The sequence below is a fragment of the Anabrus simplex genome, chromosome 3 (assembly GCF_040414725.1).
Source record: "Anabrus simplex isolate iqAnaSimp1 chromosome 3, ASM4041472v1, whole genome shotgun sequence".
Taxonomy (NCBI): domain Eukaryota; kingdom Metazoa; phylum Arthropoda; class Insecta; order Orthoptera; family Tettigoniidae; genus Anabrus; species Anabrus simplex.
In genome coordinates, this window is record NC_090267.1 from 362,064,322 (window position 1) to 362,086,774 (window position 22,453).

Genomic DNA, 22,453 nt, shown 5'->3' on the forward strand with positions numbered 1-22,453 from the left:
GCATAACCTTAATTTCAATATGTCGCGACTAACGAGATTGAAACAATCGCGTGGTTGAGTAAAGGGCACGTTAATAAGAATAATAAATTTGATTACAGCTGACATGTCATCGCGATATTCAGGTTTAACAATTAAAAATAGAGGATTTCCACCAATCAATACTTATTTATTGCATATATTAAGCTACAGGACCGGTTTCGACCTCATATACAAGGTCATCTTCAGCTGAACCATACATACACATTTATATAATGAAGCTTTGATTAAGATTGTGTTGTTAAAGGAATGCTATATGATGATGATGTACATTTAGTCACATACAAATGGGGCACGTCTTAGCGTGAACTGGCGTATATGTCATTCTGTACAATATTGCAACTGTATGTCTAAAATATTATGTTGAAGGTCTTAAAATTAGTGTATATGTCTTTACTTAAACTAACTTATACAGTAAAACCTCGTTAATTCGAAGTCGTTGGGACTCAAAAATCGGACTTCGAATTACGTGATTTCGAATTAACCGCCAATTCGCAATTCAGAAGTACCAACCCTTGCCGCGTTATAAAATATTCTAAGGCCCGTTATAGCATGCAGTTAACCTTGATTCACAGTTTATACCTTTCAAATGCCATGAAAAAACAACTATTTCCTAAATGTATCCAAGAAGGTGCAATTACAGTATTCAAATAATGCACTCGGATATCTCACTGGTAAACATAACCTCACGCATCGAAAGAAAGAAAAAAACGATTCAAAGACGAGGAGAAATTTATGCTGGCTCCCATGTGCAAGTGCTTTATTAATTGGATTACTATACAGTATGCATTTTAGATGCCTTGTATTTACACAGAAAGTAACCGATGCTCTTAAAATCGAACTTTCCTATGACTATCCCCGGACGATTTCCCGCCATGGCACTTCTCTCGCACTTCAGAAACGTAAACACTTGCAGCGTCACAAAGTAATCTAAGACCCATTAATACATGCAATCACCTCGATTCACAGTTTAAACCTTTCAAATGCCATAGAAAAAACTATTTCCAAAATGTATCCAACAAGGTGCATTTACAATGTTCAAATAATGCACTTGGATAAATCACTGACAAACATAACCTCACGCAACGAAAGAAAAAAAAAAAATCGCACAATTCAAAGACGAGGATAAATTATGCCGGTTCCCCTGTGCAAATGCATTATTTTTGGATTTCTGTACTGTTTGCATTTTTAGATGCTTTGTACTGGCATGCAAAGTGCCCGACGCCCTTAAAACATTGTAGCTTATCGAATTCTCCTATGGCGAGGCGATAAAGTATCTCTCATCCATGTGCACTACTATGACCCCCATCCCTCACCCTTGTACGATTTCCCGGCTGGCAATTTCTCCTTTAAAACCATAAGACCGTTTGGGCTCGCATTAAAATAAAGCAATGCAGTTTCACCGGCAATGAAAGTATTGTTCGGTGCGTACGAATTTATTATATGAGCCACGTGTTTTCGTCAACTGTTGGTATCGCCAGTGTTCGCGGATTCTGTTTTCCCGCACACTGCCTGTTGCGTGATATTACGGCGTTCCTTAAAAGGTTGAATACAAAAGAATTCCGATTTCATTCAACTTAGCAATCATGAAGCGCACTGTAGACCCACCGAAGTGAGTGTAAATGCGGAAAGCTACCCCTCCACGTTTCGGAACGCGCGTTTTATTATGACGCGCAGCGGATAAATTTCGAGTTGAAATTACTCTGTAACGTACTATTGTTTTAAAATGTAAAGGCAGTTTCGAATTAAAAGTCTGAATTTCGGTAATGGGGCCGACATTGTACTTCGAATTACGAATTATCCGTATTTCGAATTAAACAATTGAAATAACATGCAAAACTGTATCTCATGTTTCCGGGAACGAGAGCTTCTTCGAATTAGGCGGGATTTTGAATTAACCGATTTCGAATTATCAAGGTTCTACTGTATATATATATATATATATATATATATATGTGTGGGTACAAGATAAATACAATATGTAAAAACACTTCATGCATATGAACATTCGTTCTTGCTTGTTGGTCAATACATCGACTAACTTCCATATTTAAGTCTTATTTACAGTTGTACACTTCAGCTGCTATTCTTGGAGTTTGTAAAATTGCATGGGTAAAAATTTTTGTCTTCCTGTGTATATGTGGGATAAAACACTTTCAATTTTTAAAAAAGGTGCCAAATGTATGGATGAAATTCAACTAAAATATGTTCAAATCTGCTGTGTGTGTTGCCCTTTTATTGGAACCAATTCATGTTGTCCTGTGGCATCCGTAAATTTGGATGACATTGGGTTCAAAGTAGTGGCTCCTTTCCCATTTGTAGCTGTGCAATGATGTTATGTTTATCTGTGGAAGATAAGATTGAGTTATAAGTGATATCGTGTTGGAGGAATGTAAGGGTTATGTGTGTGAACTGGAATATGTACTTACTGTTGTTGGTGTAGCCGAGTTGTGTTTGACGTGCAAGCCTGTAATGTACTACTTCGTGTTCTTCTTGGGCTCGTACTAGCTGCTGTGAGGGGAAGGGAAGGAGGGGTAGGGAGAGTTGTTGTTGTGGGGGTAGGGGTGGAGCTGGGTGTGTTGTTTGGTGTTTTTCTGTTGCGTGTCACGTTCTGTTTATCGATTAACTTAAGGTAAGGGTTTTTTTAGGACGGGGATAACTGTATTGAAGATGATGTTAGTTTTTTCTGTGATTATGTTGTAATTTGGATTGGTGTACTGATCTAGAGTGATGTAAAATTCTTCTGTTATGTTGAGAAGGGGGCCTTTGGGGTTTATGTTTAGGATTTGCATATCGTTATCGATGTTTGTAAAACTGTGTTTATAGTCTGCGACATGTTGTCCTATTGAGGAAACATCATTGTGTTTCACCGCGTTTATGTGTTCGTTATATCGGGGTTAGGAAGTTTCTACCGGTACGTCCGATATAGCTTGTCTCGCAGTTATTACATTTGATACGGTATACCCCTAAGTGGTTGTATTTGTTGTTGCTGTTGATTGTCCTGGCGTTGTGTATGATGTTGGTACTATTGTGTGTAGTTCTGAATGCTATTCGTAGGTTATGTTTTTTTTAAAAAAAAATTACCCATGCAATTTTACAAACTCCAAGAATAGCAGCTCAAGTGTACAACTGTAAATAAGACTTAAATACGGAAGTTAGTCGATGTATTGACCAACAAGCAAGAACGAATGTTCACATGCATGAAGTGTTTTTTTTATATATTGTACTAGCTGATGTACCCGTGCTTCGCTACGGAATTCTAAATTTTATACAGAATTCTAGGTTAGGTAGTGTAAATGTTGTGAGCAAGATTGTATTAAGTTGCATAGCTCTTAACGTTGCCCTAGAAACACGACGGGGAAGTCACCAACGACTTTTCTCATATGAAGACTGGCTTAGGGAATTTTCATTGTAATAGTAGGCCAGCTTGCCTACCGTCAGTCACGATCACATTGGGAAGTTTTCATTATAATGGCAGACACTCACTCTCAGCCTGCCTTTATACATTCTCAGAAAGACTCCCTTAGTGGTTTTGCCAACTGAAATAAACATGGGTCATGACAATGACGTCAATAGGAATGGCGCGATTAAAAGCAATGCGTTCATATGAAATACTCGATCAAACGAGGAACCACACATTTTCTCACTTTTAACGAACAGTACTATGATGCCGAACTAACAGTCCAAAGCTACTGAGCTGGAATGACCAACACGCAGACATCCGTGATCAATCTTCATCCTTTTTTCGGCGGGGAGTTCGAATAGTGGATAGTCCCAAGGCAAAAACTATGACAGTTTACTTATCTGTTTCCTGGGTGTACCCGATGAGTCGGAAAATCTCAATTCACAACACTGGCGGGGGAAGGAACTATCTGTCGTGGAGGCAATTTTTCCTCCAAGCCATAAAAGAAACCACACCTTCGCTGATAATTTGGAATAAAGTTACTGTAGATTTAATAAAAGTGAAGAGGAAGAAGCATTTCTTAAGAAACGGCTCTTTTCAGGGTTGAATTTTGAGTTATTTAGTGAATTGTGGTACTATAATCTGGAATCGGCCTAAATTGTAATTCTAGACCAGTTCATACTACTACTAACTTAGACACTGACTTAAATGCGCACACTGCTCACTCAAAACAGCGCGTCAGAGTAGGTATCAAATAGCTGGCATACTATGATGAACCACTGTGTTACGTACCAGCAGTATCAGAAAATGTACGAACCAGAGGAATGGCATGCTAAAGAAGAAAGTTATCTAACTCCTCAGCTATTCCCGCCAATATTCAGTTACGGTTATACTCGGTATGCAGCAGTAATCCCATCTATCGGAGTTGAATGTCAGCATAAGAGACAAAGAACATTACAACAAACAACGATCAGTGTAATGTTATTGTTGATTAATGTTACGCGCTTTCGATATTGTAGGCCTTCACATTATTAACTGTCTTCCGGTTCTGAAATACCACTCTTATCATACTCGGTACGGTAAAACTGAATAAAACATAAATGATCGGAAATTGTATTCTCTATAACTTTTGTTATGTAGTACTTTTCCATAGGACCAAGAACATAGTATTTAAAAATTAAATTTTAGGTACCTTGCCCTAAACTACCATTTCACCCAGGGTGAATAACATTGTTTATAGCTTAAAGTGTAGTTTCTTATTCCCCGACTCTATATACCGATTTTCATTAAATTCTGTTTACCCATTTTGTCGGGGCTCGGCGTTGATATGGACTTAGCAACAAAAATCCAAATTCATGAATATCTGTGTCGTCATAGCCGGTATGGTAAAAATGTATAAGACGTAAATGATCAGAAATTTAATTTGATATAACTTTAGTTATGTAGTATTTATCGATATGACCACTAATATAAATATTTGAGAATTGAATTTTAGGCCTTCCCCTAAACTACCATTTCACTCAGCGTGAATAAAATGATTTATAGCCTACATTGTAGCGGCTCACCTCCCGACTTTACATACTGATTTTTATTAAATTCTCTTCACCCGTTTTCTCGTGATGCGTGTACATACATACAGACAAAAATTACGGGAAAGTAAAAAATGCATTTCCTTGTTACTGTGGATATGACCGATACAGAAATACCATTTTTTTCAAATTCTGAGCAATCTACAGACAAAACTCTTATTTTATATATATAGATTTATCTTGTACATATATATATATTAGTTTAAGTAAAGACATATTTTATACACTAATTTTAAGACCTTCAACATAATATTTTAGACATACAGTTGCAATATTGTACAGAATGACATATACGCCAGTTCACACTAAGACGTGCCCCATTTGTATGTGACTAAATGTACATCATCATATAGCATTCCTTTAACAACACAATCTTAATCAAAGCTTCATTATATAAATGTGTATGTATGGTTCAACTGAAGATGACCTTGTATATGAGGTCGAAACCAGTCCTGTAGCTTAATATATGCAATAAATAAGTATTGATTGGTGGAAATCCTCTCCTATTTTTAACTGTGCAATTCATCAATACAGAAATGAAGATTATAGACTACGATATATTCAGGTTTCACAATGTTAAAAAAGTTTCAATAAATATCGCACATTTCTCGCATTAATAAACGTCGTTTGAAAGCGGCCAATGAGTGAAGGACTTCTGGCCACTGGCGTAAAAAAGCTGAAATGGCGGAATTTGAAAACAAATGTTAGAAGTTCACCAAAAAATAAGCTAAAATCAGGAGAAATAATAGAATAATCAGGAGGCTGGAAAAACTGTCGAAAATCAGGAGCCTTCCGCCTAAATCAGAAAAGTTGGCAGGTATGGTCTCACCCCTTTTCTGATATGATAAAAAGACGTAATGTTGAATGTTAATGTATCGGCATCAATTTCACAAGAATTAAATTGTTAAGAAAAGTATTAAAAAGGGCTTTATGTTAGTGTATGTGAATAACGTATTTCCTATCTAGTCACAAGAATCCATTTTAAATCAGCTGTCAGCTATAGAGCATAAACCAGAACAGACCTATAGTCCTCTCCGTGTAAGGACGTACCCTAAGGGTGCAAGCTTACCCTTTCTCCCCTGAAATATTAAGGTATTGATTTATAGTTACTTTTCTTGCTGTTGGGTATTTTGCAGGTCTTTTTCAGTGTCGCTAACCATACAGTTTAGGGACCCTACTTGCCGATACAGTGTCTTACATTTACCGTTAATCTGGCACGTTGGCAACGTTCAATCACTGTTCTAGCGTGAATTGCGTGTTGACACCGCATCGCCGTTAAAGTCACTAGTGATACATTTGCGAGAATATTTAAAGCATATTTTCTTTTTCTTTGGGATTGTAAATCTATTTGGCTAATACCAGGTAAGTAGAATTGTGGCATGTTCAGATAATGCATTCAATAACATAGTTTGTGTGAAATGATGAAAGTGCTCAAATACGCCAGTCTCATGTCTAGATCTACCGGTGCATGAAATAACTCTTGCAGGACGAAATTTTGGCAGTAGAACTTATTATTTTCAAATCCGCAGTGAACTTGAAAGCTGACCGAATTTCCGTTCACGGAGCTTGGCACATTAGTATTCCTATATGTTTCCTGATAAGCTTGAAGATATAACCAGCCTGCAGGCTGAAAATATGCCCAATAATCTCTCTCCTTACTGGTTACCGGTATTGAAGAGAGAAGAAAATGTTCGCGCAAAAGAAAGGGAAGTCATTGGATGTCTGGAACTTTCGAAAATCACACTGCTAGGACTTATTAAATAAATTGCATCGTTTAACACGCCCCTCTTTTCAAGAATATGGTTATAGTACGCCTACTGTATATCAAAATAAAGACAGATATATAACATTAATTTGAGTGAGAAAGTATGTTTATTTCCTTAATTCCTCATTGAGCGTGGAAATCGACTTAATTATGAATATCTTGATTTATTTCATCTTAACTTTTATCATTTACTAGGGTAGGGAAACATTCATTATCGGTGTTTACATTGAGGTTAGTTTGTTATGGTTATGTCTGGTGATTTTAATATGTAACCAGGCAGGTTGGCAGTAGTGATCAGCCTTACAAAAAAAAGAAAAAAGAAGAGCATCGGGCGGCGATATTTACTTTCTGGGGTATTGCCTTACGTGGCGATTACTATACATATCTTTTGATTCGTTAGTAACTATGTTTGCATAGTCACTGAATGCTTACGTCTTAAAGGACCCCTTTCATAATGAAAATTAAAGGATGACATAATAACATGAAACAAACCCGCAACGTCTACGCATAAACAACACTATGGAAGTGGAAAGGAGGTCGAGAATAGATTTCACAAATATTCCCAAGCTCACCGTCTTGGTATCAACGGACAGTTGCATGGTAGTAGTAGTCTCACAAATATTTGCATTCAAACAAACTTTGTCAGCAAACGTAACGTAAATCAAAATAATATTTAAATGTTATATATCTCCAGGGACTTAGAATATAATTGCATAAGTGTATTAAAAAATAAAAAAAACACCCCGCCCAAATAAATTAACATGGGAAGGGTAGGGATTTCATCAGGACCTGTAAATCAGTAAGCATAAAAAGACATGTGAAACATACCGTATTTCACGGCATAATCGTCGCCACCGCGTAATCGTCGCATCCTTTATTTTCAATACAAAAATCGGACTTTAAACCTTTAATTACATAATCGTCGCACGTCCAAATTTTGTTCACTAATCTGGTTAAAAGGTAAATGGAACTGCAACGTAAGTTGCACATGAATGCGCAGTTTAAATACGTGTATGGTTTACGGGCAATTTGGCAACACAGTCACGTTTGCGACATGTTGCACAACGTATAAATAAATAATACCGGTATATGTACGACGCATGGCTTACCGGTAGACTATCGGCAGTTTGACAACGTGGTCGCGAGACAGTGTACTATTTATTCACCACCTACATATTATGCTTACCGGTAGGCTATCGGCAGTTTGACAACGTGGTCGCGAGACAGTGTACTATTTATTCACCACCTACATATTATGAGTTCCCATTTGAAATACGTAAGGCTGTTAGTTATCGCTTATCGGCAACGTCGCCAGGAAATACTGGCTAGGTAGGTTGAATGGACCTCGAACCAGCCCTCAGATACAGGTAAAATTCCCTGACCCGGCCGTGAATTGAACCCGAGGCCTCCGTGTAAGAGGCAAGCACGCTACCCCTACACCATGGGGCCGGCTCCTGTGTTATTGCGCACGAAGTGAAATCCAAGACGATAACGCAGATTTCCACGGAATTATTCAGCCGAATTATTTACGATGTCTCAGTTGTCATCGCTAGACTCTTATCTTACCTACTACTACGTCATACGTGTCCGGGCATGGGATGAAAACTTTTATCCAAGCAGTCAAGATAATTATTAGCCAATGCTATTAAAGTTTTATTTTATAAACTCGTCAGTCTTGTAATGTAAAATCATCAATAACTGGGAAGAAATATTAACCTAATTACCGTATGTTTAAAAGAAATTGAAAAAAATTAATGTTTGTTACTGACGTCTCGGAATACAGTCAACTATACAGTAGATCTACACCGCGCTAGCTAGAATTCCGGTTTGCAAGCTTTGCGCAAGCGCAGTAGTGTGTCGCAACCAATGAGCTAAACTGATAAATTGTTGCATGCTTCCTTGCTGCCTAACAGTATTGGCTGCTCTGGAATGGACAGATCACAGATGCATTTATTTGTTTCAGATTTACGTGCTTACTGTAGACATGTGTGCGTGAGAATTCAAGTTTTTAATTTGTGTTTTGGGTGTTTGCAGAAATAATTTGTTTTAATAGTGAACAATTACGGAAAGTCATTTATATCGCAAAACATTAACGTGTGAAGCATTTATAAGCGATTATGGGTAAATATAGAAACTATTCTGCGGGCTTCAAGCTAAGCGTAATTGCCTTCGCTGAACAGCACGGGAACAGAGCTGCAGAAAGAAAATTTTCTGTGAGTGAAAAGTTGGTGCGTGACTGGCGGAAAGTAAAAAACAAGCTAAAAAGCACAAACCCTTCTAGACGCGCGTTTAGAGGTCCTAAAACAGGGAAGTTTCCTATAATTGACGAAGAAGTGTTTAGGTACGTCAGTGAAATACGTAACAATGGCTGCAGTGTATCATATGAAATGTTACAAATTAAGGGACAGGAGGTAGCGCGCAAACACAACATACCGGTAACTCAGTTTAAGGCGACTCGTGGGTGGATTAAGGGGTTCATGCGACGACACAATCTGTCAGTGCGAAGGAGAACAACACTAAGCCAAAAGTTGCCTGCTGATTACACGGACAAGATTGTAAATTTTCACCGATTTGTCATACGTTTGCGCAAGGAAACTTTGTACTTGCTTTCTCAAATCGGTAATGCCGATCAGACTCCAATCTTTTTTGATATGCCTCGCAACAGCACTATTGCGCTAAAAGGATCACGGAGTGTATTAATGAAAACCAGCGGTAGTGAGAAGTTGCGATGCACGGCAATGCTAGCCATTACAGCTGACGGGAGAAAGTTGCCGCCTTACATCATTTTCAAGAGGAAAACGATGCCTAAGAATATACAGTTTCCCCGTGGAATTCATGTACGAGTGCAACCAAAGGGTTGGATGGACGTAGAACTCATGCTGGACTGGGTTAAAACTGTGTGGAATAGAAGACCTGGTGCACTACTAAAACAACCAGCTCTGCTTGTTTTAGATAGTTTCCGAGGTCATCTCGTGAACGAAGTGAAGCAAATTCTCACTACAAATAAGACACGACAGATAGTCATTCCTGGTGGCCTAACATCTGCTTTGCAGCCACTAGACGTATGTGTTAATAAACCCTTTAAAGACCACTTACGTCGATTTTACAACGAGTGGATGATGAGCGGCGATCAGCAATTGACGCCCGCCGGAAATATCAGGCATCCACCCTTGGACTTGTTATGCTCGTGGGTGAAGAAGAGTTGGGATCTTATACCACCTGAACTAGTCTCCAAGATCTTCAAAAGGACTGGGATTTCGAATGCACTAGACGGTTCCGAAGATGACGCAGTGTGGCAGGGAGATGAAGAATCTGATACTGGTATTAACAGAGGCGAGGACGGCGCATCAGATAGCGAAACCTGCGATAGCGACACCTAAGATTTGGAATAAATTGCGTACCGGTAAGTCCGCATTTCACGACAAAGCGATAATTTTTTGCAAAATATTTTAACTTTAATACTCAAATTAATGACAAATTAACTTAATACGTTCATTTTTATTTTCAGGTTGGAAAATCGTTCACCGAATTGTTGCGAAAAATTATGAATTTTGTTTTAGACTATTTTAATTATTTTGATGTATAAACGCGAGTATTACGTGCATCTTAAATTTGTATCAAATACAATTTAGTTATAAATACATTTTTTGAGTAATACAAATACTGGTATTAAATATTCATCGTATAATGGTCGCACCCTACAATTTTTTTTCGAAAATTTTGGTATAAAAAGTGCGACGATTATGCCGTGAAATACGGTATAACAGAAGTTTTACTGTATCTTTAAACAGTTTTGGTTCAATACGAACACAGTGTGGAAATGACTTCATTTAACATGAATTTAATGTCAAATTTTAAAAAACTTTGTGATTTACGAATAGTCCCATTCCCAATTATGACTGACAGAAATGCTATGTCACTGATGAGTCTTACCTCCTGGGACGCTTCTGTTTGTTTTTAGTACGAGTCTTCCTTGTAGGCTTCGGTAAGATTTTCCTTTCTGCAATGAACACTACGTGCTTTCCACTAAATTTCTTCTCCAACTCTCGCACCAAGCGTGTCTGAATCTTCTGGAACGACTTCAATTGCGGAACAGGCACGTAGATAATGATTGACTGGGGAGAAAGCAAATGAAAAAATTAAAGGAATTTTTTGGTACACATACAAAATACAATACATATAGAAATACCCATGAGAGAATCATGAACAGGTAGCTACTGCAATCATTTATTAACACATACAGGACAAAGCCCATCTTTTGTACTTGTCTCTAGAAATCCAGGCAATTCAAGGAATTTTCAAAAAAATTTATTTTCTGTACTTAATGGATATTATTTACCATCTGAAAGGTGCTTTTATATTCATATCTTGCTTATTGCAAAAAATATTTTGAATACTGTACTTATAAGAGTGATGTAGCCACAAAGACGCACACAAAATGGATTTTGTTTGCAATTATTTACAAGTTACACATTAGACACACACATCAACAAACCACCATTTTTAACAACTGCCTATCAGGAAGCATACGGAGACTACAACCACTGTATGTCAACTACCAACTTTACTAAACCAATTCATATACTTCAAACACTCGCTAGCACGACACACGTCTGATCAAAACAACTCCTGTTAATAACTCAACTCCACCATCAAGACCGCTTCATTATGTGTGTGTTGCCTGGCCAAGATTCTAGAAGGATGTCACAACATATCTTCTAGTAAATTCTAGAGTGCAGAATAACACAGTTATAATAAGAACATTCTAAAACCATCTAGAGTCAAAGAAACATAATTCTGGACGTTAGTGCGTTGCACAATGTTACTGTGGATTATACATCATATATAAAGGTAATAATAAATTACATATTATTAATTACAGGTTCTTACATCAACTAAACTTGTATAAATATATAGAGCACATGATTCATGACAACCTCACAAACAATGCGATCATAAATAATAATTATACTAATACTAATAATTGTATGTAAATAATAATAATAATAATAATAATAATAATAATAATAATAATACAGTAAAACCTCGTTAATTCGAAATCGTTGGGACTAAAAAATCTAACTTCGAATTAACCGCCAATTCGCAATTCAGAAGTACCAACCCTTGCCACGTTACAAAATATTCTAAGGCCGGTTATTGCATGCATTTAACCTTGATGCACAGTTTATACCTTTCAAATGCCATGAAAAAAGAACTATTTCCAAAATGTATCCAAGAAGGTGAATTTACAGTATTCAAATAATACACTCGGATATCTCACTGGTAAACATAACCTCTCGCAACGAAAGAAAGAAGAAAAACAAAAGCACGATTCAAAGACAAGGAGAAATCTATGCTCGCTCCCATATGCAAGTGCTTTACTAATTGGATTACTATACTGTATGCATTTAGATGCCTTGTATTTACACAGAAAGTACCCGATGCCCTTAAAATCGAACTTTCCTATGACTCTATCCTTGTACGATTTCCCGCCATGGCACCTCTCTCGTACTTCAGAAATGTAAACACTTGCCGCGTCACGAAGTATTCTAAGACCCATTAATACATACAATCACCTTGATTCACAGTTTAAACCTTTCAAATGCCACGGAAAAAACTATTTCCGAAATGTATCCAACAAGGTGCATTTACAATGTTCAAATAATGCACTTGGATAAATCACTGACAAACATAACCTCACGTAACGAAAGAAAAAAATCGCATAATTCAAAGACGAGGATAAATTACGCCGGTTCCCCTGTGCAAATGCATTATGTTTTGGATTTCTTTACTGTTTGCATTTTTATTATAGATGCTTTGTACTGGCATGGAAAGTGCCCGACGCTCTTAAGACATTGTGGCTTATCGAAGTTTCCTATGACGAGGGAATAAAGTATCTCGCTTCCATGTGCATTGCAACGCACTACTATGACCCCCCATCCCTCACACTGTACGATTTCCCGGGCTGGCAATTTCTCCTTTAAAACCATAAGACCGTTTGGGCTCGCATTAAAATAAAGCAATGCAGTTTCACTGGCAATGTCAATATTGTTCGGTGCCTACGAATTTATTATATTTGCCACGTTTTTTCGTCAACTGTCGGCATCGCCAGTGTTCGCGGATTCTGTTTTCCCGCACACTGCATGTTGCGTGATATTACGGCGTTCCTTAAAAGGTTCAACACAAAATAATTAGATGTCATTCAATTTAGCAATCATGAAGCGCACTGTAGACCCACCGAAGTGAGTGTAAGTGCGGAAAGCTACCCCTCCACGTTCCGGAACACGCGTTCTATTATGACGTGGAGCGGATAAATTTCAAGTTGAAATTACTCTGTAACATACTATTGTTTTTAAATGTAAAGGCAGTTTCGAATTAAAAGTCTGAATTTCGGTAATGGGGCCCGACATTGTACTTCGAATTACGAATTATCATATTTCGAATCAAACAATTGAAATAACATGCAAAACTGTATCTCATGTTTCCGGGAACGAGAGCCTCTTCGAATTAGGCGGGATTTTGAATTAACAGATTTCGAATTATCGAGGTTCTACTGTAATAATATTTAAGAAATAATAATAAAAAACCTAATAATAATAATAATTCAAGCTTGATAGTTGCATTATTTACCCATGGGTTAAAGAATATTGTCTTCAAGTTATTACAGTTTATTACACTCGCGTCAATAGTAACGATCCCTACATAAATTGAAAAAGTAATATCAATCTGTTGTCACTCTGTGACTATTAAATACAGATTATGAAAGTGTTACAAGCTACATATTAACTAATTTACACTATCTACTAACTTAAAAGCTATCATTTTGTTTCTTGGTGCATTAAATAGTGTCCCTCATCTACATTTTCATTACAAAGCCTAGTCCTAGTCACCCAAAACAATAATTGAAATGTTAAGATTTAGGACTACCGGTACCCAAAATAACCTAACACACCAGTAGATTTCCCAATTCATCCTTCTCACTGTCAGTCATCCATATCACCTCTGAATGAACTATTTCAACTACTGTAATTTATCTTATAATCTTTTGCGTGCCACCGACACTACTACAATCATAGACGACATATGCACTTGATCCTCCATTTATGAAAAATGTAACGAAGTGTCATCTAGTGACAAGTTATCACAACGTAGTACCGTACATTGAACTAACCAAGCCTGTAAAAATTGCGGCAGAGATTTTAAATAACAATTATACTACTTGAACCTGTAGGAGTTCGGCTTGAACAATTTCAAATGAATGGAAACCTATAGAATCTGCAGACAGGGATGCTCAAGGGTTAGGTCCGCATAATGTAAGTTGTATTTAGAGACTGAAATTTTACTGTACACACACAATTCATAAATCGTTATTCTAAATTTAGGAACATATGGCTCCACTGTTGTTTAACTTACATACAGACAGTATATGTAATTCTTGGCCATTAGCTTCTTTTATACGTCTCACACTTAATACGTTTCTTTTTCAGCGGTCCTGACAAAATCCTATTCGTATTACAGTGAATTTTTTCATTTATACGACTTTCACTTATATGATTTTTACACTTATATCGCAAGCCCTCGAAGGCAAAATTCTTTGTTTATACGTTTACAATGGTTTCAGTCTTCAAAATCGCAAGAAATATTCAAAATACAAACTTATGACTTGCACTGTACTTTTCTTGGAAATCATTCCTCTTCACGCATGTTTGGCAACGTCAGCGACCAGGAAGCTATTTTCGAGCTTACTCTTTGGTGTTCTGTGCTTCAGGTGTGACCGAGTTGTGATTAGCATCATGAGTAGTGAACATGGGTGAAAGAAAGAAAACTAGTATTACGATAGCTTAAAAATTACGAATTTTGTGTGTAGTAAAGGAAAGTGGCAACATGAAAGAGTTGAAATTGCTAAGTAATTGGGGATTGCTCCGTCTACCTTAAATACTATTGTAGCTGAGGCTGCAGAAATTGAAGGAAGCGCGCATTAGGCAACAATAAGTGGACACGTATTCAGGGCAGAAAATATGAACACCTGGAAGATCGTTTATTACAGTGGTTCAGGCAACATAGGGCAGAAAGAATTCCAATCAGCAGACCAATGCCTTATGAAAGGCAAGTGAACTAGCGAACAGACTTGGTGCAGAAGATTTTAGTGCTTTGTTGGGCTGGCTACACAAATTTAAGGTCAGACATGGTATCAAAAGTCATAATATGTGTACTGAAAGCAAAAGTCAATGCCGAGATTGTAAGATTGGAGGGGGAATCGTTTGAAAGAAATGACATCTCGATTCGCTCCCAAGGACATTTAGAACGTGGACGAGACAGGGCTCTTATTTAATGCCTGGAAGTACAATGGGCATTCAAAGGGGAAAAATGTCACGGAGGGAAAGCAAACAACGCGTAACAGTTCTGTCAGGTGCCAAGAGTGACTGAAGTGAAAAACTACCTCCAGTGACAATCGACAAATTTTCAAAGCCACATTGTTTTAAAAACATTGCTACGCTCCCCAAGAAACACAGCAACAATAAGGAATCCTGGGTCACTAGGACTGAAGACTGGCTTCGAAGCGTGGATGCCAAAGTGGGGGGGGGTAAGGTCGTAAGATCTTATTGTTTGTGGACCAATGCCCAGCACATCCTCCTATTCCTTTATATCTGAAGAATGTGACTGTGGATTTTTTCCCACGAATTGCATGCACGAACTGCAGCCGTTCTTATGCAGCTTCAAGTTGCATTATCGCTAGATGCTGGTGCAGCACGCAATCAGATGTGTAAACTTCGGAAAGGACGAAATGAAGATCAACATATTACAGGTAAGATGTCTCATTTATTTCCTCTTTTTATATGTTTTTTATGTTTATGTGAAATATTTGCCCTAGTACTGCACACAGTACCATGCATTAAGGGTTGTTTCATACTAGACGTCAGGAATTGGCTACCAGCTGCCCGGGCTTGAGGAACATTATTTTCAATGGAGCTCTTCACACAGGGCTGCTCTGTCTCGGCGTCCCACTACCGGCAGCCGATGCAGATTTCGCAACCCCGACTGGCAATAGCTGGTAAACTTATTACAAGTGATGAAATTCATTTTTCGTCCGTATTGAAAGTGTCATAAAATGTATATAGGAAAATATTTAATATTTATTTCCACCTATTCAATACAATATAAGATGTTGGCATTTAAGTTAAATCATTTTTTAAATATGAGACATGTTTCGCCTCTTACTGTGAGGCATCTTCAGTCACTATCAAAACCTTATTATTTTAGTCAGGCAACAGGTTAAAATTATCCGAAAATGTGTTTGATAAGGATTGTAGGCGAGATAAAAATTTTACAGTTATTGTAAAAATGTTCATGAATAACTAAAAATCTAATATAATGATAAACTCATGTGTAATTCACTTGATGAATAGGACATCATTTGATGGTACAGTAGCAAGAAGATGGCTTGAAGCCTTAGTCAATACCAGATATCCAATAACTGCAAAATGTTTTAACATCGTCGCCATAAGACCTATCTGTGTCGGTGAGACGTAAAGCCCCTAGCAAAAAAAAAAAAAATGTTTTAACTTAAATGCCAACATCTTAGATTGTATTGAATAGGTGGAAATAAACATTAAATATTTTCCTATATACATTTTTAGCTGGTAAACTATCGTGCATTGGGGTCTTCACATTCTTCAGCTGCGTTCCGTTCAGAACTCGCTTAAGTGATTGTGCAACCCATGTTCCTTCACGTTATGGATTCAATTTCGAAATACCATAAACTGTACTAAATCAATTATATTCAGCATGAATGATATCCGTAAACTGTACTAAATAAATTACATTCAGTATGAATGATGTCCGGCTCCTTTGCCAAGCGGCCAATCTATTGCCTGGGTGTATTTTTGCTATCTGTTTTACGTCGCACCGACAAAGATAGGTCTTATGACAACAATGGGATAGGAAAGGCCTAGGAATGGGAAGGAAGCAGCCATGGCCTTAAGGTGTGAAAATGGGATACCACAGAAAACCGTCTTCATGGCGGCTGCCGACAGTGGGGTTCAAACCCAATATCTCACGGATGCAAGCTCACAGCTGCACGCCCCTTATCGCATGGCCAACTCGCCCGGTGGCCTTCGGTTTGGAGGGCCTCGTTTAGATTCCCAGTGGGGCCGGAAATTTTAACTGTGTAGGATATGGTTTGTGTTTGTCTCCACAATCTTCTCTTCATGATCATACAATACACACTACCAACAACTAGAGAATCACGTGACAGTGAACGCATATAGAGTTGTGTCAGGAAGGGCATTCAGCCATAAAACAGGGCCAGATTCACATGGGCAACACATTTCGCACCCGCAAACCCACCACTGGATGAAATGTGGTAGAACAAAATATTCAATATGATATATCGAGACAAGTGGACTGAATAAACACAGAAGTTATGCAACCAACTGGAACTGAAAATGTGAAGAATGTAGCAATAGAGCTGAGAAGAGAAATGCATGGTCTCAAGTAATGACCATCTCAGTTCAACTACCTCAAAGTTAAGGCTTATATTTTTGCTTTTCTCAGCTTTGTACCCATTCCCGTAATATTTTCTTTCACACTTTAAGAGTTCATCAAAAGGTTTCTTTGACATCCTGAAGTAACTAATAAACTTGCCCATCACTTAAATAATCAAATAATTTATAGAAAAGTCCATTTTCCAAACAATCTTTCAACATAGGATGTGAATGAAACCTACAACACACCAACAAAAACATGAGGCAAGAAGATGATGAAAACTGGCAGTAAGGCCGGGGAAGACAGCTAAGTAGCGCAGCGGGCTACCACTCAGCGACACTGAATTTTCTATAGCCGATTCCGGTCGCCTAGTTTGAAGTGGCCCTGAAAGACATGATGCTCGAGTTGTTATAATAATCGTGTGTCTTCAAAAAAAATTAAAAACAATGAATTAATTCTTTTCTTATGATAGGCAATGCATTATATTGCAGTGTCATGGTATCGTGTTTCAGAACTTACAGTTCAATATTGTTCCTGAAAAGCTGGATTTGGAGGTAGTTCTGATTATTGTATTATCATCAATGATAATGGTGATGCTCCTGATAATGACAGCGAATAGAAGAAACTGGAAGAGGAGGCATCATTTTACAATTGCGTCAATATTGATACTAACCTCGTTACTACAGAAACCATCACTATCTCCAAGACTGTCGAATATGCAAAATCACGACTGTAATCATAACGATGATACCGAAGAGCCACAGCATACTTCAGTGACCTGCAATAATGCTGTCAATGCTCTATGGACTATCAAACATTTTGTGACACGCCATAATGTTTCTGAGGAAATAATAGCTAAATTGTACCGGTTTGAGAATAATGTTCAAGCTGTGACCGCGGCCAACAAAAAACAAATGAAAATGATGCACTATTCCATAAAGTGATGTGTTTCCCTCTCTTTGTATTTTTTATCTGTGTGCATTTCTTTTGTGTTTAGACCTATACTGTTTCATATTGGCATATATACTTTGGAATTGAAATCAACTTCATAATTACAAAAGTTCATTTAAGCGTTTTCACACTTACAGGTTGTTTTCTTTCGGTCCCTTCGAAAACGTATAAATGAAGTTTTACTGTATAAAGTATCTTTGTGTAAATTAAGTTACATTTAAATTTAAAGGAAAGTAAATATTGGCCCTAAATTATACGAATACAATCAAACATGGTAACATTACAAAATGCTGTGTTTTGTTCACCGAATTCAGTATTATGTTCTGTGGCTAGGGGGGTCCTTGGACATGAATGCAATATGTTAAAAAAATAAATAGGGCATTATTTTTACAAATACTCTAACTCTATAATAAACAATCCTTTTCCCAACAGTACATATTTTGTACGAGGAAACATTTCAGAAGAGAAAAATAATATTAAAACATCCACCATTTCGAAAGTCAAGTGATCTATAGTATCGGTAACAATATACCAAACCAGTAACTCTGCCTGCAGTACTGGATAAAAGACGAGGGTTGGCAACTAAAGAAGCTGTAAAAAAAAAGAAGCCAGGTCACATCAAGGCACCTGTGACGCCATCTACAGTACCTCAGTTGTAAGCCTGTTGATGCCCATGCGTTGACTCTCAAAGAAAATTTGTTTCAGCATAATGGAAAGTTCACTCATAGAAAGCACTATCACAGGTGGTAACCAACCCACCATTGTCAAAGACGTCAGTGAGCCAAAGGATAATGGAGAGCTCGCACAATGTGTAAGAGATTGAAAAGTAATAAAGTGTCATACTTTGCTACCTTCAATATTACCTCACCCCTCGTAGCCAGAAACCAAACTTACTGATACACTGGCCAAACAAAAAATCATAACAGCATTACAAGAGACTAAATGTGCAAATGTGGCAGCGATTGAATCAATTGTGGGTGCCAATATTCATTAGGGCGTTAACTAAAGGGCCTAAAAGTTGCGACATTTCAAGTTCCGTGCGATCAGCGATGAATACCTGCTGGCCAATGCTAAGCCGGCACACTGCGTGTCTGGAGACACACCTCTGCACCTTCTCCCCGCCCCACTCCAACTGGTTCACAACCGCACATTTCCCTTATCCCCGCGCTTGCCGGCTGCTTAGCTGATGAACAGGACTGGCTCTGTACTTTGCTTCTTTACATACTATAATTATTATTGAAATCCTTTAAAAAAAGTTCCGTTTCCCACATAATTATAATAAATAACCTAAACTAATATACCCATTCAAATGTTATATTTTCATTCCTTCTAATTCCGGTGAGTTGTCACATTCGTGGGTACATCTCCAAGTTAAGTACCACCGGGCGTGGTGAAGCATGGGACGGGGTACCGCGTCCTACCTACGCTTAAATTATTATTTACTTCTAAAACGCCCTAAAGCTGTCGGTAGTGTCCTTTAGAGTGGACATACATATGGAATTAATTAAATCAAATCACTCACCAAAATAAATCTCCCACCTTTAAACAACGTTAAATACCTTTATTTAAAGAAATCACCTGCCCGGGTAGAGGATCTCAACGAATGTAATTAGATTCGGTACCACGGGGTATCAAAACCTGGTTACAAGTCCAGATCTTTTTATGTCCCCTTCCGCGACTCATCTTGTGTGCGCTATCAGTTGTGTCATAAGGAAACAACATCGCAGACGACAACATATATATATCTTTTTGCTATTTGCTTTACATCGCACCGACACGGATAGGTCTTACGGCGACGATGGGATGGGGGAAAGCCTAGGAAGTGGAAGGAAGCGGCCGTGGCCTTAATTAAGGTACAGCCCTGGCATTTGCCTGGTGTGAAAATGGGAAACCACAGAAAACCATCTTCAGGGCTGGCGACAGTGGGGTTCGAACCCACTATCTCCCGATTACTGTATACAGGCCGCACTTAAGCGATTGCAGCTACCAAGCTCGGTAACACAACAATTATAAACTCTGAGTTTGAAACTACTGATATTTTCCGTATTGCGTACTCTGGTATAAGGTATAGGCCTCTGGGAAGAAAGTTATTATTTGTGCTTGTAATGAACGATTTATTTATGTTTTGCAGTGACAGACAACACATTTCAATTGCAGCAATGGTTGTCAAATATAAATCAATTTAATGCCTAGGCAACTTTGATATGAGTATGACATGGAATGTTGGAAAGTCCGATGTAATAAGAAAAGCCTTAGGAAAAAAACAAGTGCATTTATATTTGCAGTAGATATACAGTAATCACAGGCAGACTTGTAGTCTTACTTTACCGGTACTTTTGCGTTATAGCTGACGAAGGTCTATGTATTCAACAAGTACCGATATTTAAGTATCACACTACAGTCTTCTGGGTCTAATGGCAGTTACATACGCAAAAAGTTAATGGCCATTGTACAAACTGGTACAACAAACAATTACAAACCAACACAATAAATAACTCCGTACACATTACATCGGGCAAACTCCCCGTCAATAACTGATAGTAAACAAAAACAATCTTTGGTCTATTTGAAACATTAAAAAATAGTGAAAAGAAAATCGAAACAAAACAATTAACAATAGGCAATATACTTTTTTTTTTTTGCTAATTGATTTACGTCGCACCGACACAGATAGGTCTTATGGTGACGATGGAATGGGAAAGGCCTAGGAGTTGGAAGGAAGCGGCCGTGGCCTTAAGGCACAACCCCAGCATTTGCCTGGTGTGAAAATGGGAAACCACAGAAAACCATCTTCAGAGCTTCCCACAGTGGGATTCGAACCCACTATCTCCCGGATGCAAGCTCACAGCCGCGCACCTCTAATCGCACGGCCATCTTGCCCGGTGCAAACGTTTTCATAAACATTTCTGAAAATGTAAACCGACTAATAGAATGTGGAAATCACAAAGGAGAGATATGAGAAAGGCTGATAAGAGTACGCAAAGTGTAGCACTGGTTCCATTCGACAGCTAAGCAGACGGGCAGGCACGGGGAGAACGGAAACATGCGGTGGCAAACCAGAACGAGCGGCGGAGATGCGGCACAAAGCAGACAGTGTGCCAACTAATCATTGGCCAGCAGGTATTCATAGCTGTTCGCATGGAACTTGAAATGTCGCAACTTTTAGGCACCTTAGTTAACGCCCTAATGCATGTCGGCACCCAATATTGATGTTGACATTTTTACGTGTACTTCAATGGGTTTTCCAAGTTACAGCGCGATCGGCGACTTAACCATTGCCAATGTTTCCTTGTCAGAGAATTAGAGTAGGTGAAGCTTTATCTGCCCTGGTAATAATTAAGAATTCCTCAAGGCAGTATTATTGGACCTTCATGTTTTCTTGTATATATATATATATATATATCAATGATATGTGTAAAGAAGTGGAATCAGAGGTAAGGCTTCTTGCAGATGATATTCTATACAGAGTAATAAATAAGTTACAAGATTGTGAGCAACTGCAAAATGACCTCGGATAATGTTGTGAGATGGACAGTAGACAATGGTATGATGATAAACGGGGATAAAAGTCAGGTTATGAGTTTCACCAATAAGAAAAGTCCTCTCAGTTTTAATTACTGCGTTGATGGGGTGAAAATTCCCTTCTGGAGATCATTGTAAATACCTAGGTATTAATATAAAGAAAGATCTTCATTGGGGTAATCACATAAATACATATGATTGTAAATAAAGGGTACAGATCTCTGCACATGGTTACGAGGGTATTTAGGGTTTGTAGTAAGGATGTAAAGGAGAGAGCATATTTGTCTCTGGTGAGACCCCAACTAGAGTATGGTTCCAGTGTACGGGACCCTCACCAGGATACTTGATTCAAGAACTGGAAAAAATCCAAAGAAAAGCTGCTCGATTTGTTCTGGGCGATTTCCGACAAAAGAGTAGTGATGCTAAAATATTGCAGAGTTTGGGCTGGGAAGACTTGGGAGAAAGGAGACGAGCTGCTTGACTAAGGGGTATGTTCCGAGCTGTCAGTGGAGAGATGGCATGGGAGGACATCAGTAGACAAATAAGACTGAGTGGTGTCTTTAAAAGTAGGAAAGATCACTATATGAAGATAAAGTTGGAATTCTAGAGGACAAATTGTGGCGGTAGCGCCCTAGTGTAGGCACTCCAGTATATAACACACAACTTTGCAAAGAAATATATATGAATTGTACCTTAAAATCC

General features: G+C 38.1%; 1 protein-coding gene across 2 annotated transcripts in view; it reads right to left on the reverse strand.

Moving 5' to 3' along the window:
• Positions 1–22,453, reverse strand: part of LOC136867342 (small ribosomal subunit protein eS7) — a 79,567-nt gene that overhangs the window by 48,864 nt on the left and 8,250 nt on the right. For both annotated transcript variants that reach the window (XM_068227074.1, XM_067144509.2), the window contains exon 3: positions 10,727–10,908. In XM_068227074.1, coding sequence (XP_068083175.1) covers positions 10,727–10,908 — 182 coding nt within the window. The remainder of the gene's footprint in view (positions 1–10,726; positions 10,909–22,453) is intronic.